At 38.6% G+C, this 14,439-nt stretch overlaps 2 protein-coding genes across 5 annotated transcripts in view; one reads left to right on the forward strand and one right to left on the reverse strand.

The window, feature by feature from the left end:
• The first annotated feature begins 819 nt into the window (after positions 1 to 819).
• Positions 820 to 5,679, forward strand: LOC116313337 (retinal homeobox protein Rx2-like). The gene is made up of 3 exons (XM_031730996.2): positions 820 to 1,102; positions 4,189 to 4,445; positions 5,239 to 5,679. The coding sequence occupies exons 1-3, from the start codon at positions 820 to 822 to the stop codon at positions 5,677 to 5,679; spliced, it is 981 nt and encodes a 326-aa protein (XP_031586856.2).
• A 3,220-nt stretch (positions 5,680 to 8,899) lies between these two features.
• LOC116313459 (dynein heavy chain 8, axonemal) overlaps positions 8,900 to 14,439 on the reverse strand; it is a 37,221-nt gene continuing 31,681 nt past the window's right edge. For all 4 annotated transcript variants that reach the window (XM_039601963.1, XM_039601965.1, XM_039601964.1 and 1 more), the window contains 15 exons: positions 14,192 to 14,382; positions 13,981 to 14,102; positions 13,784 to 13,899; positions 13,482 to 13,684; positions 13,314 to 13,387; positions 13,054 to 13,206; positions 12,786 to 12,941; positions 11,207 to 11,323; positions 11,009 to 11,113; positions 10,750 to 10,910; positions 10,490 to 10,646; positions 10,258 to 10,410; positions 9,920 to 10,109; positions 9,582 to 9,703; positions 8,900 to 9,456 (listed from right to left, as the gene is read on the reverse strand). In XM_039601963.1, the coding sequence (XP_039457897.1) occupies positions 9,169 to 9,456; positions 9,582 to 9,703; positions 9,920 to 10,109; positions 10,258 to 10,410; positions 10,490 to 10,646; positions 10,750 to 10,910; positions 11,009 to 11,113; positions 11,207 to 11,323; positions 12,786 to 12,941; positions 13,054 to 13,206; positions 13,314 to 13,387; positions 13,482 to 13,684; positions 13,784 to 13,899; positions 13,981 to 14,102; positions 14,192 to 14,382 (2,308 nt within the window). In that variant the 3' untranslated portion in view covers positions 8,900 to 9,168. The remainder of the gene's footprint in view (positions 9,457 to 9,581; positions 9,704 to 9,919; positions 10,110 to 10,257; positions 10,411 to 10,489; positions 10,647 to 10,749; positions 10,911 to 11,008; positions 11,114 to 11,206; positions 11,324 to 12,785; positions 12,942 to 13,053; positions 13,207 to 13,313; positions 13,388 to 13,481; positions 13,685 to 13,783; positions 13,900 to 13,980; positions 14,103 to 14,191; positions 14,383 to 14,439) is intronic.

A 14,439-nucleotide genomic window follows, 5' to 3' on the forward strand; every position in this document is an offset into this window, starting at 1 on the left:
TTTCTGCACAGAACTTCAGCAGTAGGTCATTTGCTCAGTTGTTTGCAGGGGATTTCAAGGACTTAACAGGGAGTAACAAATGCCTACGGTAGATATTGTTAGAGTCAGTTGTCTACTTACGGACTGCAGAGACGTCATGTGCGCAGCGTAGCCTGTGGAAGGAGAAAGAAAGGAAGGTAAGATTACTTTATGTACTTTCTCGCTATGCATTCTGTCAAATATGTTGATGAACACGAGATGAGTTAAATTCGCTCTTTTGTGCCCTGAAGGCAGTCACAAAATGTATCCAGCTAAATTCTTAACCATGCTGATTGACTTCCTATTTGAAAAACTTGAATCACATTACAATAGAAATGGGAATCAGTGTAAACTCAGAATCAGCTCAATTTAAAAAGAAGAAGAAGAAAATGTACTCACTCAAATAGTTTAATTATGTAAAATTGTTTTTACTGAATCAATTCATAATTCTTCCAACTTTTACCAGAAAAAAATATTCCCAATGCTCCCATGCTCTCATTTTAAACTAAAGGATCACAATGAGCAAACTGGGGATCCCGTTCATCAAGACTAATAACAAACCGTTAAATTACCTTCAAGTGCAGAACTTTACATTTTTGTCTTTTTTTTCTTTCATTTTATTTCTTTTGCAGACAAATATGTGAATTTGCTTTGCTATTGTGGAAACGGCCCGCACACTCCACAAAATTCTGCTCTGCTGCTCTGTGTGAAGCAGAACAACAGGTGCTCTGCCTCGTCTCACTCGGTAGCCTTTTGCTTTTCTCTGACAAGGAAAAAGAGACAGTGTCTCCAAAGGTTCGAATGCATTTGTCAATGGATACCCTGGGAATAGTGGATGATAGTTGCCTAGACAACTATGACATGGCAAAAGGTGCTGGGTCAAGTGCCGGAGGCAGGGTTCACAGTATCGATGTCATACTGGGATTCACTAAAGACCAGGAGCCTTTACTCCATTCAGCAGAAGGTGATGAAAGCCAGAAAGCAAATGGAGCAAACCCTCAGGATCCTGAAAAGATGGTCCCATCGGACCCCTACGCTCACCTACCAGACCTCGGAGACAGCTCCCAAAATTCTTCCTACCATGGTGAGTCTTTTAATAAAAGGCATAAAAACCGGGAGGTTTTTCCTCTCAGTTTAAATCGTTCAGGGGATTTTCTTGTTAACCGACTAAAGAGTGGAATTAAACCTGTACTAAGGTTGTTAAGGTCTTGTACAGTCTAGTTTAAACATAATACTCCCACACATTTCTGTATCAGTGCTCAGGAGCTTTAAGCCATCGTGTTAATTGAGTTGCTTTTCTGAAACAACTTGTTTAAATACAATAGTTCTGCACCTCATGCAAAGTTATTTAACAGTAAGATGCAATAAGTTGTGGCAAGTGATAAAGTAACTGACAAACTTACTGTACTGTAATATTTAAGTTTGTGTACATGCTGAGGACAAAACACAAGCTTTACTCCAAACTTTACAGTCCATCAAATTCAAAAGTCAGCCCAAGTGTCCCCAGGATACTGTTTAATTAACTTCAAGCACCCAAATTAAACTGCTCACTTCTGAGTTTCATCAGCAAAATATTATACATTGATGAATAGATGGTGTGGTTTAATTTTATCTATATGTTTTGAATAACGCTCTTTTATACAAAATAAAGACGTGAAATACATTTAGTGTCTTTTACATAATTTTCCTGCACTTTCACTTCAACACTTCAACAAGAAACAAAGCTATATTACTATCTTCAGACTTGTTAGCTGCAGCTGTAGCTACTAACACAAAAACTGATTACATATTATTATGTTTTGCTTGTAAAGTAACTGGTTCACCTGACTGGAAGGCAGACCATCCAGTTTGCCATATTTCTTCTTTTACCTTCTGAGGATGAAAGTAGTGCCTGTCGATACAGGCAAGGCAGGTGGGACCAGTTTGAGATAAGAGGCCGACAAGCCAACAACATCAGCGCATTCAGTCAATTAACTAAAATTGAGTGTAATAAGTATTTAAGAATAAAGTTAATTGTCCTGCACATATCATAACCAGAATTACAAAGTGTTGTAGAACAACTAGAGAGCAAAATAATTAAATACACAGTTTATGTGTATGAACAGGTTAAATAGAAAAATAAGAAATACGACTAAAACAAAAAGACTAATATAAAACAAAGGATAACCGCAAAAATATATTATATTTTCTTTACTTGTATAATACTTTTTAAAACGCATCGTTGCAAACCAACCAGTGCTAAAATTGAAAAACAATTAAGTTTAACTGGATATTTTAAAACTTAAAATAGAGATGTACATGACTCAAATCTGCAAGAATAAGAATAATAGAATAGTAATGCTTTCTAAAGTTAATATAGACTATTGTTATAAAGCACATCGTTCATCATGGTTTTAGCACAGAAAAGAGCTTGATGTGATTTATCGGGACCAAAGATAAAGATTTAATCAGTTGTATCTGATTTGACTGAAGAGGATTTGTGTCTCCCTGGTCTTTCCCAGGAGACAGAGCTGTTTATTTCATTAGCAGGGACCTGAATGACAGCAAAGGAAACATTTGATATATAGTATGGTTCTACTGGCTTTTATTGAGGTTTCCTTCATGACTACTCATCAGCTTAAAAAACCTATGCCCTTTTCATGAGCTTACATGCTATATGCTACAGATATGTAATGCTACATTACTATATATTTTTAACGATTTTGGAAAATGACAATTTTGTCTGCCTTGCTGAGTTAGAGTTAGAGCTGTGTGTGATTATAGACTCCCCCATATTTACAGGGGCCATGCTTCAGTGTGACTGTTTGCTGGACAACATTAAATATTTCCTACACATTTTGTGCACACATGTTGAATTCTGTTTTGTAAAAGAAGAAACACACAAAAATCCTGTATATGAAGGATGAAATAAAACATGGCCGAATATACATTTCTGTGCAACTGCTATATTATTACATATCTTTATCGTGAGTCTTTATCCCTGCAAGTTAAAAATATAATTCCAAAGCCAAACAGTAGTTCTGGACCAACTTTGAAACTTGTACCTCAAAACTGTTGTTTAATATTTAATGTAGGGTTTACTATAATGTGCATTAAACATGAGTCCCTTGAAATAAGTTTTAAAGTTTGACAGCTCAGGTTGTGTTGACTGGACGCGACTTTAGAGAGGCAAGGCTGAGATGGTTTGGACATGTGCAGAGGAGTGATAGTGGATATACTATATATAAGGTTGTTGAGGATTAAGCTGCCAGGCAGGAGGAAAAGGGGACAACCACAGAGAAGATTCATGTATGCAGAGAATAGGTAGGTGAAAAGTAGGTGAAAGAGTAGGTGAGTACTAGGTGAAAGTTGTGACAACAGAGGATGCTAGGGACAGGGTGAATTGGAGGTGGAGGATCCCTAAAGGGAGCAGCCAAAAGAAGAAGAAGAAAAGCAAGTTGGTTTGTTAAATTAAACTTAAAAAAGAACGCAACCTACATGGAAAGATTTGGAAGACTGTTCTTTGATTTGTATAAAAGCAGTCACTTTCTCCTCACGTGCACATTTAGAACAAAGATACTTTTTATCTGTGACCATATTGCGTGGAAAGATTTGCTATGACTAATGAGCTTTGGTACATCACTCACATGACTCCCTTGCTCTACATCCATTTCTTAGAAAGCACAATCGGCAGTACAACTGTTTACCTGGCTCGTGCAGAAGCCAGTTGTCAGGGACTTGCAGGTTTAACTGGTAGCATCTGTCACTATGGGATTACTGCAGGGAGGAATTCAGTGAAAGACATGATGTCATTTAGACCTAGCCCTAACCCACCCTAAGGTTCATAAGCCTTTAAAGGGCTTTGAAAAGAGTTTTCAATCATTAATTTGTTTTAACATGGAAGCTAATAAAAGATTTCACTTTCTCAGTGGGTGGTAGGATAATGCATAAAACATTTCCCCCCAAACTATTCACTTCTTATTAGAAAAATCTTACATATATCAAGTTATCTCGGTTATTGATGACTGAAATAACAAAGGGCAATTAGACCATTTATTATTGTTTGCCATAAAGTGGAACGATAGAACAAATGTTGGACATTTAATAGTGTTCAATTTAAGCAGAAACATCAAAGCACTTTAAAACCTTAATTTCACCGCTCGGTTGTGTCCTTTTGTTGTTGTTTTTTAGAATCTGACATTTTCTCTGGTGACAAATGTGAGGGAGAGATGAGCAACTTGCAAAAGGAGGCAGATGATGCTGAGGGATCACCAGAGACCACTAAAGATGAAGAGCACTCTAAAAAGAAACACAGAAGAAACCGCACCACTTTCACCACCTATCAGCTTCATGAGCTGGAGCGAGCCTTTGAGAAATCTCACTATCCAGATGTCTACAGCCGTGAAGAGCTGGCAATGAAAGTCAACTTGCCTGAGGTTCGAGTTCAGGTAAAGGCAATGTATATGAAGATATAAGCACATGGCATCCAGATATTCTGACAACCTAAACAACAATACAGGGACTGATTGATAGTGTTTGCCAATCTTCCATCAAAAATCCATGAAAGAAATGAATATTTACCAACCGTTTGTGTTTAATGAAGGGTTAGAAAAAATCAACAAAGTAATATGGAACCTGAGTGGGATGGTGCTGATATGGAAGATTATTTGTTCACCTTTTAACAAATATGCTTTTTCTCGGAGGATTCATTATTCAAAGCCAATGATCCGATGACCATATTGCCTGAAACTCTTTGGCATGATTAATGAGCTTTGGTACATCACTCACCTGACTCCATTTCTTGGAAAGCAGAATCAGCGTTACAACTGTTTACGTGGCCCGTGCAGAAGTCAGTTAAAGTCTGTGGTTAGATTAGAGAAGGCACGGACTTACAGGTTTAACTGGAAGCATCTGTTACTATGGGATTACTGCAAGGGAAAAATTCAGTGAAAGCATGATGTCATTTGCAAAAGGTGCAACTATTGGTAGTAAAAAAAAAAAGTATTTTATTCAGAATCCATTTTAAGGATGTACTTAGTCTTTTCACTATGCTTGATAGCATATTAATCCCAGTCATATGGCATTTAACTGTTAATGCCCTTTATGTCTACTATTGCCTGGAAAGCAAATGTCCACTTTTAGGTCATATACTTTAATATTAATATTATAGTTCTTGCTAATGTAACTTAGTGCTTCCTTGTCCGTGCACCATCCCATTTCATATCATTTTGTTCGGTTCAGGTGTGGTTCCAAAATCGAAGGGCAAAGTGGAGACGTCAAGAAAAGATGGACACCACAACCATGAAGCTCCATGATTCCTCCATGCTATCCTTCAACCGTCCACCGATGACTCCAAACGTGGGGCCAGTAGCCAATCCAATGCCGCTAGATCCCTGGCTGACCTCACCTATTTCCAGTGCCACACCCATGCATACCATTCCAGGTTTCATGGGTTCACCTCAGAGCCTACAACCCACCTATCCAAGTCAAAGCTTCCTTAACGCCCCGCCAATGACGGTCCAGTGTATGCAGCCACATATGGGGCCACCTCCTTATCAATGTCCTCCCAGCTTCAATGACAAATACCCAACGGAGGATGACAGGAGTTCAAGCATCGCAGCACTCAGGATGAAGGCCAAAGAGCACATTCAGTCAATGGATAAAACCTGGCAGCACATGTGATATGATCAGACAGATTTGATTTAGCTGGTTCTCTATCACATCAAGACTATCTCTCCACTCTGTTACATATTCCATATGTACGGGAAATGATCCCCCTTTGTCAGGGTGTGTGGATACTTCTTTAAGACACTCCGGTTTGCCCAGCCAGGACCCACAGCTTGACTTTAAAACAGCTGTGCAGATGTGAACGGAATGTGTCTCTGAGCCTAAAGGCTGGAGATAGTCTCTCACTCAGAGAACCGAGGTTACAGTGTAACCACATGTTCCATTAATGTTTACAAACTCCCTTTAAAGCGTTTGACTCATGTTCCAGTGACACGGACACGTGATACCAAAGAAAAAATAATTTTTTTAATCAATTTTATGTCTAACAAACATCTAGCCATTTAAAAACATCACTTTAAAATGTATTTAAGTTTCAGCGACCCTTGTTTTAACCCTACAAATACAATTAATTCCCTGCCAGGTTCTTGAACAGACTCTTGTTTGGCTTTTGTAATCATTCATTTTGTAAACCTTTAGTGAATCCTTGATGAACTGAGATGAGAGATGATACACATAGAGTCATGTTGTCAGAAGTAGCAATGTTTTTGTATTGTACTACAACTTGATGAAAAATTCATACTTGAGATTTTATAACTGAGTTGTGTTCTGACTGTTTTGTGGTGGTAAGATATTTTACAACACACACACTGTTTATGGATGCATTATGTACAGGTATTAATGATGTATGTTATTTCGATATAAGATTTCCCAGCTCCTATGAAGTGACTATGACCAATTAGTTGCCCGTTAAAGGGCTACAGAGCTCCTCTGTTTTATTGTAAATTTAGTTAGTTTGATGTTTTTCTTTCAGTTGCTGCAAAGAAAGTGAAAATGAGCATCCAAAGCCAGTTTTCCACTAAAATCAATTTTGTTGAGTCTTTATAGGGAATATGAGTGTTAACGGGCTTTTGAAGAGCACCGAGTTCTGATGGGGGAGGTTATCGTAAGTCATGGAGCGTAATCTATCTTGGAGGCTAATCTAAACAGACATGCACACCTCTTAACACCTAATTACTGCTTTTAAAGCGATTAACCCTGGATTCTCAGCCATAGACAAAGTGCCCTCATATGGCCCTGAAAACTTTTTTTCAAACCCTGATTTACATGGCCCCTGCTCTAAGAATGTGACAATTCTAATATTAATTCATTGATACAGAATATACATATATTTTAATCATGACTGCATCTTCATGTTGATCCATTTTGTTTGCTCATTACTTGAATGTTGACTAAATATTCACTTAGGTCAGGTGGATTTGGAGATAAAAGATTAATGGGTGGTGGAAGTCTCTCTTATCTCTTGGAATTAGAAGAGTTGAATGTAACTGTTGGGCCACAAATAAACAATCTTTTACTGGCTTGGCCCAGAGACACATATGCATTAAGTCAATGCTGAAGGGTACTGGAAAAATGTTCTCTCTCATTTTTCCTTCTGCTTCTTATGGAATTTGCAAAGATGCTTAAATATACTTAGTTCTATATGTCAAAAATACAATACATGTATAAGGGTAATACTAATACTTCAAGAAGATAATGAGGGAAGTATCCACAAATATTGTCTGTATACCCCATCCTTGAGAAATGGCACCGACTGCAGTCAGTTTTATAGGCTTTGCTGCTCTTAGTGATGACCCTGATCATAAAACCAAAGAGAAAAAGGAAGATTTAATAGAACACAAACGTTTGAAGATGTTTGTTTTCTATTTTCAATTATATTTCGAACCCCTTTATGTTTTTAGGAACGTGACTTTTATTTTCCAAATGCAAGACCCAGAATAAAGTTACAGAGCACAACTGTTGATTGTGGACCTTGTTTTTCTCTCCACACATCCATTAGCCACGAACATGACTTTGTACTGTTAATGAGCGCTGGTGTACAATAGGCCATGTAAGATGTGACCGAGAGAGCTGGCCTGACGGAAGCCTGTTGTGCTCGTGCAGGCCTGTGGAACTTTGCCAGGCTGTTAGGCAGATGAAGCTCCACTCCATCAGGCCCAACCGGGGGTGTCAGGGGCCCTGCCTGCCAGGACGCTAAGGCCACAAGGGCTCAAGCTGTATTGAGCCCTTGTGGCCTGTAGCCTAGGTGGCTTAACTGCCCCGTTTATTTTGGGACCAATGATTGTATAAAGGGCTATTATGCATCCAAGTACTCTGCAACAATGCCTTTTAAACCTTTATTTAATCTGGATGGAAACTCTTGAGATTAAGAACCTCTTTGGCAAGAATGTCCTGGGCCTTCTGAAGAAATCTCACGCAAGCACACCAACAACATGCAGTCCACACAGAAGCACCCTGCATGGGCTCAAACTCACACTTGCTCCACACTGATATGTCTTGTCTGATAGACACCATGAACTCCACAATCATTATTTTTAGGATATTTGCCAACAAAGATTGTCAGATTTTAGAAAAGCCTCTTATTAGAGGTGTTCAAGCTCAGTATAAGGAGTCAAAATTCTCTCTCTGCTTTTCTTTGCTTTGCAGTTAGAGTGCAAATAAACTAATACCATTTACATGCCTAAGTAGTTAAGCACAATAAAGCAGTAGAATGAATTCAGATGAAAACTGTCTATGCTATATTTAGCCTTAACCAATTCTCACCACACCTTTGTCAGAAAGACTTAAAGCAACAAATCCCAGAATATGTCCAAGACACACTCAGAAACAGCAATTCATTACACAAATTATTGCGTTATTTTGCTTGGCCAAGCATGACCTTCTCCGAGTCTCAGGCTCTAGTTAACAAGCTGGCTAGCGGGACGTGGTCCACGGTGGAAATAATGAGGGAAAGGAGCGGAAATAATTGGGTTTGATTAAGAACGTTTTTTAAAGGGACACCCTTTTCCTCTCGACAAAACTGCAGATCCCTTAGAGGATGAGGGGGCTTGATCACTGGCGCCAGTTGTTTGTCTTTGCTCCTGTGTTCACTTTGAAAATAAGGACAAGTTTCTCAAACAGTGCTCCCTGCTTTGTCTCACAGACCTGCATGGCTGTATTTACAGTTTTTAGGATGATAGCTTTCTTCTGAATAACCGTTTTTAATTATGACAAAGAAAAATAAAACAACACTTTACACTTGTTGAAATAAATGTTTTAAATTCAAAAGTAATCACTAGTTTTTTTTCTTATTTTAATTGTCTCATCATATATCAAATAAAATGCACAGGAGACAAAACAGTGATCAAAGTTTTGATTATTTATTTCATTTCAGAAATCAGTTTATTAAGTAAACATGTAGTTTAACTGCACTTCTTGAGAAGTCACCCACACTAACTACCCAGCTCAGAACACAAACATAAAATTGAAAAAGATGAAATTATTTTACACCACTAGGAGGATCTGTCAAGACTCCATCTATTTTAAAAGAGCATGCTTTTCTGCAGGAAATGTAATTATTTCTGTTTTTATCACTTTTACATATTAGTAAAGATAAGCAACTGTCTTTTATTTGATGTCACAGAGCAGGGCAACCCCACGCAGGATCCAGTGGTCTGGTGACTCGACTGTAGGCAACACCACTGCTGTGATGTAGTTCAGATCTGTGCGCTTTGGCTTCTTGTAGATGGGGCACACATAAAGCTTAGGATCCGGAGGGGCAGTGGAATTGACAGCAAACATGTGAATGATAGGCAAGGGTGTGAACAACACTTTGGGTGAGGACTCGATGAGACGGGCGTTCTTTCTGTCCCAGCCAGCACCATCAACGTACAAACCATAGACATAAACTCCCTCCTGTTGAAGAAAGGCAGTCAATGACAGGATAGTCCATTATTTTATTCTCTCTTTAAGTAAAAAAAAATCTATTAGTCAATTGCCTGTTATTCCCAATTTTCAGAAAATACTGCATTTTAACTCACTGTTGGTGAGGCTTTGATCTCCTCCTTTGTGTGCTTCAGTACTTTGTTGTTGAGTGTGACTGTGTCCAGAGCCCAGCCTTTGTTCGCTCTGGTTACTTCTTGTCTCATGGCAGTCAGAAATCCTGCAAACATCCAAATAAAGACAGAATTAGCATCAGTGTGAAAGAGTTTATTCCCAGTTGATGGTAACATTTTTAGGTTTTCAACAGACTGACAACTGGTTTCATTTAGCTTCATTTAGCTTCAAAGTACAGTGTTAAGGATCGATATCAGCAGTCCTGCATGTTTTCTCATTGGCTGTATATGATATCGGTAAAATGCTCAAAGGTTCAACTAACCCTGTGGGTTGAAGAAGCCTGTCATCCAAAATGTTTTTGGTCTTCCTTCAAACACCCAACTGTGGAACTGTTTGTTTCTCTCCAGGAGATCAGTGAACCAAAAGCCTAGCGTGGAAGACTCCCAGGAGATTTTCCTCCACAGGTTTGGCACACGGGCATCAAAAATATTGTCGAGGGCATCACGCAGGTTCTAAGAGTGAAGTACAGACTTTAAAACTTCATGAATGCATTTAATTGTATAGTTTAATCACTATGTTTAAAAAAAAAAAGCATTTCTGAATTCAACAGTTAAAATGAATTACAAATATGTTAATATTTGAACAGAGAAGTAAATTTACCTCGCTCATTATTATAGTGCCATCGATGGCCAACTTCAGGTCTGTCAGACTTATGCGCACCAAACTTATAATCCTTTGCATTCGATCTACTTCCTGACGTAGGAAGATGTTCATTGGGTTAAGCACTCCCATCTTCGAGAGCCTCGCTTTGACCTTAACCAATCAAAGTGACAGCCATTAGATTTTAGTTCATGTAAACGGTGACAAAAAGCCTTTGAACAGACAAACCGACCTCATGAGGTACATAGTTAGGAGGCAGTTTCTCCAACATGTCCTGTGCCATGTTATAAACAACAGACTCTCGAGTCACTCCTGATCCCCCTCCACTTTCCTTGGGCTGAATATTTGTGATTGTGTCTAGCACTTCAGCAGATGTGTTTGTCTGGTACCTGGTTAATATTCGTTACAGAGCAGAAATGCATGGTTAGCAATTATATCAGCAATTACAAGCAAAGCATTCAATGCTTCATGATGACCACGTCCTCTCCTTACGTGATATCAGCATTAGGGTGCAGGCCTAATGCTTGCGGTGAATCCACAGTGGGCAAGCTCTGAATATATTCCATGTACTCCTCCACTGTCTCGCACACAGGAATCTTGTAGCCCGTGTAAAAGCAAAATGCTGGATCAAACATCTTTTTACTGAACCACACCTGCAGAAAGGAATGCAAAATGCAGAGTAACCAGGACATAAACCTTAATTCATCAGTGAAAGGTAACACAAAAACAAACATAACACTGGGATTCTTACACGAGAGAAACACTTCAACAGGCGTTTGTCATAGTCATCTGTGACTCTTCCTCCATATTGCACCTCAGCTAGCATGTATTGCACAGTTACCCATGACACATCATGCTGGAAAAAAACAAACAAACCACACACTGGTAAGTGAGGGCAGACGATGTGAACTCATTTTTCTTTTATACACTGTCCCAGATGAATCCTCACCTTCTTGCAGCAACAGTCATCCAAGTGCTTTTCAACAAATTCAACACTTGCTGTGAAATCAGCTGAGTTGAACTCATAAGGTATGTTCCAACCCAATGGTCCAAACTTGCGTCGCTCCTTAAAAACAAAGCAAAAAATAAATAAATAAATAATTTATTTATAATTTATATAAATAAAAATAAATAAATAAATAATTTATTTATAATTTATATAAATAAAAATAAATAAATAAATAATTTATTTATTTGTTTAAATAAATAACTTCCATCACTGCATGACATTTTAAAGGCCACCAGTGGGGGCAACCTATCTTCAAACATTGCTTGTTTTAAATACTATTTGTCTCAAAGTAAAATGGGAGGGATTATAGTCATGCGTTCATCTCATCCCACCTTGCTTTTTGCAGTTTGTTATTCTTCTGCTTGTGCAAATCATCCCTGGATCACCTTAGATGGCTTCTCATCAGGTCGTCTAAAAGGTCCCGCCTGACAACATTTTTGTCTTCGTTACACTGGCTCCCCAATGAAGTTTAGGGTTCAATTTATAAATATGGTGATCACTTTCGGAGTCCTTCACAGTCTGATGCCTTCCTTTATCAGTGAATTACTTCAACCAAACATAATGTCTAGATCTCTGGCATCACCTGATCAATGCTTGTCGGCTGTACCTCGGTCCAGATTAAAGACAAAAGGTGAATGTGTTTTCGAGGTTGTGGCCCCAGAGCTTTGGAACTCGCTTTTATTGAAACTAAGATCTCTGGACACTGTTGATATCTTTAAAAAGAAACTTAAAATCAAATCACCTGCTGCTTTTATTTAGTATTATGTTTTAAAGTTTTTTTTAAACATTTGGTTTATATCAACTTCTGAAATTGTAAAAGACTTTAAGAATTTTGTTCTTGGAAGGCGCTATATAAATAAACCGTACTAACAATCAGGATCAGAGTGACTGCAATCAAACTTTGACAGACTGGTGAAGGTTTTTAAATAACTGCAGTATAATTAATAAATTCAGGTAGATTTCCAAAATGTTGCAATTAATTTGAGCCAGTATGTAATCTAGCTATATTCTTATATCAAAATAGGTTATTGAGGGTCATTTTGTAGTTAATTTGCTATCCTACAGACACTACATTAACTTTTGTGGGGGATTTCCTGAAAAATGCCTGATTAAATCAATTAATTCATGTGAATTTCTGTATAAGCTGATATCACCACATTTGTGATTTTTTGCATGATTGCATGAAATTTCCAACTTCACCCAATTCAATCATAAAAACTAATGTAAGACTCGCCCCTGTCTCATCATCATTTTATTGCTGCTTCAATGCAACAAAGTCACTTTGAAAAACTATGTCAAAGACAAAAAGATCCCAAGCTGACTGCACACAGGCTCAATAATTCTGGTGTGGTTTTCAACCAGCTTCCCCTAGTGTGCCTTTAGAATTCAGAGTGATGATTCTCACTTATCATAACACACACAATTAAGAATTCTCAAAGTCAGTGATCCTTACATTTGTATATTATTCTGGCCTGAATCATGTCAGGAGCTACACTGATCACCTTAACCTGGGCAGTACCTGCACAGCGGTGTGGAGAAAGGCCACACTGTACAACAAGGGCTTCCAAATGGGCAGGTCGCATACTTCCATCTGCTCCCGTGAAATTCCTGCAAATGTTCGTTTCAAGCCAGCACGTATTCCCTGGGGTGGATCGTTAGTAAATTTGATGGAGGACTAGAGGTAGAGAGGTGAGAAATATTTGCTTTAAGCTTCTACCCAGCATCGGGTCAAGATGGGAAGTAATAAATGAAGTACTGCAGCATACAAAAGCTTTGTCAAATGTCACCTGTAAAAGTGTGATGGAGAATCGATTGTGTGGCTCCGTGGTGATCCACACTCTAAAAGTGTTGTGCATGGTGTCTGCAGCTGTGATAGTTTCAAGCAGCTCATCCATAAACTCCAAGCCCAGGTGACAGTTTTGCAGTAACACCCAGCCTCCCTATACATATCCAGGTACAGAGACCACAGATTAGGTGAAATACTCAGCCATTATTAGGGTTATAGTACAATGTGATCGGATATCGTAAAGCTCTTATTTAATCACACCTCTATCATTGACGTGTTAACAAGCTTCCTTGCATGCACCTCTTGTCCTTGTCCCATGGATATCGCGCTACATTCTGTAGGATGAAACAATGCAATGACAAATCATCTTCTAAGTTAAAACTGCAAACTAAAGGTTGTAGTGTTGTTTTATGGTTTAGTCAAACTCACTAAGTTGAAGTTTCTTAGCTAGTGCTTCAATTTGCTCTGTGGGATCTGAGCCCATAGAAAGGAAGCAAATTAAAGGGGTGCGAGGGTCACTTTCCTCCCACGTGCTGTGAAGGTTCAAGATGACAGGCTCAGCAAACCTCATGCCCAAAGAATCTCCCACATATTTTACAGCCTGAGACAAGGTACGGTCAGGGCACCAGGACCTGTGGAAAAAAAACCCCAAACTTATATGGTTATTGTCTTGTGTATGTATGTGTATTTAAAAACACAACCGCATAAAAAGACCAGCAGGAGGATCCAACCTTATCAACAGGAGTTTATGGAAAACATCAAGAGAGTTGTATCCATCTGGAATGACACCTTCTTCTGGTGCATCAAGATTGACCCAAGCTTTCCACTGTTTTCCACTTTGAGCCACCTATAAAAGATATCAATATTAACTCTGTAAGTACACAACAGCAGAAACCTCAGATTTATGATCTGTGGAACGTAGCCTCACCTGCTTTACAATGTTTGTGAATTGTGGCAATTTGCTGAGCTCCACCAAGTTTAGCCATACCATATCCAAGATCCAACTGAATGGTTTGGGGGGGCAGGTCTTCAGGTCCAGAGCCGCTCCACCTATTTAAACATTTTATGAACTCATCATGTTTTATCACAATAACAGAAAGATGCAAAATTACATTTCCTGGAAGTGCCGATGACCTCACCTTTAATAAGAACCTGAAATTTGTTGTGCTCTATTTTGTTATTCTGTAGGTCAATCTTGAGGGCCAGCAAAAGGGTAAAGATGAACTTGTGGTTTTCATACAAGCCTCTGACGGTGTATCTGAACACCTCAAAAGTCAGATATTCAATGATGTTTGCAATTCGCTTCTGAGTTTTAGAGGACTGTTCAGACCTGCACAAACAAATTCACAGTAAGAGTGAGTAGACTCTTACCTTACTGTTAGAGTAA

This window comes from Oreochromis aureus, linkage group 18, assembly GCF_013358895.1.
Source record: "Oreochromis aureus strain Israel breed Guangdong linkage group 18, ZZ_aureus, whole genome shotgun sequence".
Lineage (NCBI taxonomy): Eukaryota > Metazoa > Chordata > Actinopteri > Cichliformes > Cichlidae > Oreochromis > Oreochromis aureus.

Bases quoted from the DNA above. Each gene is read 5' to 3' on its own strand.
- LOC116313337 (XM_031730996.2), top strand. From the start codon at position 820: ATGCATTTGTCAATGGATACCCTGGGAATAGTGGATGATAGTTGCCTA. The intron at 1,103-4,188 runs GTGAGTCTTTTA...GTTGTTTTTTAG, and splicing joins CCAAAATTCTTCCTACCATG to AATCTGACATTTTCTCTGGT. The intron at 4,446-5,238 runs GTAAAGGCAATG...TGTTCGGTTCAG, and splicing joins TGCCTGAGGTTCGAGTTCAG to GTGTGGTTCCAAAATCGAAG.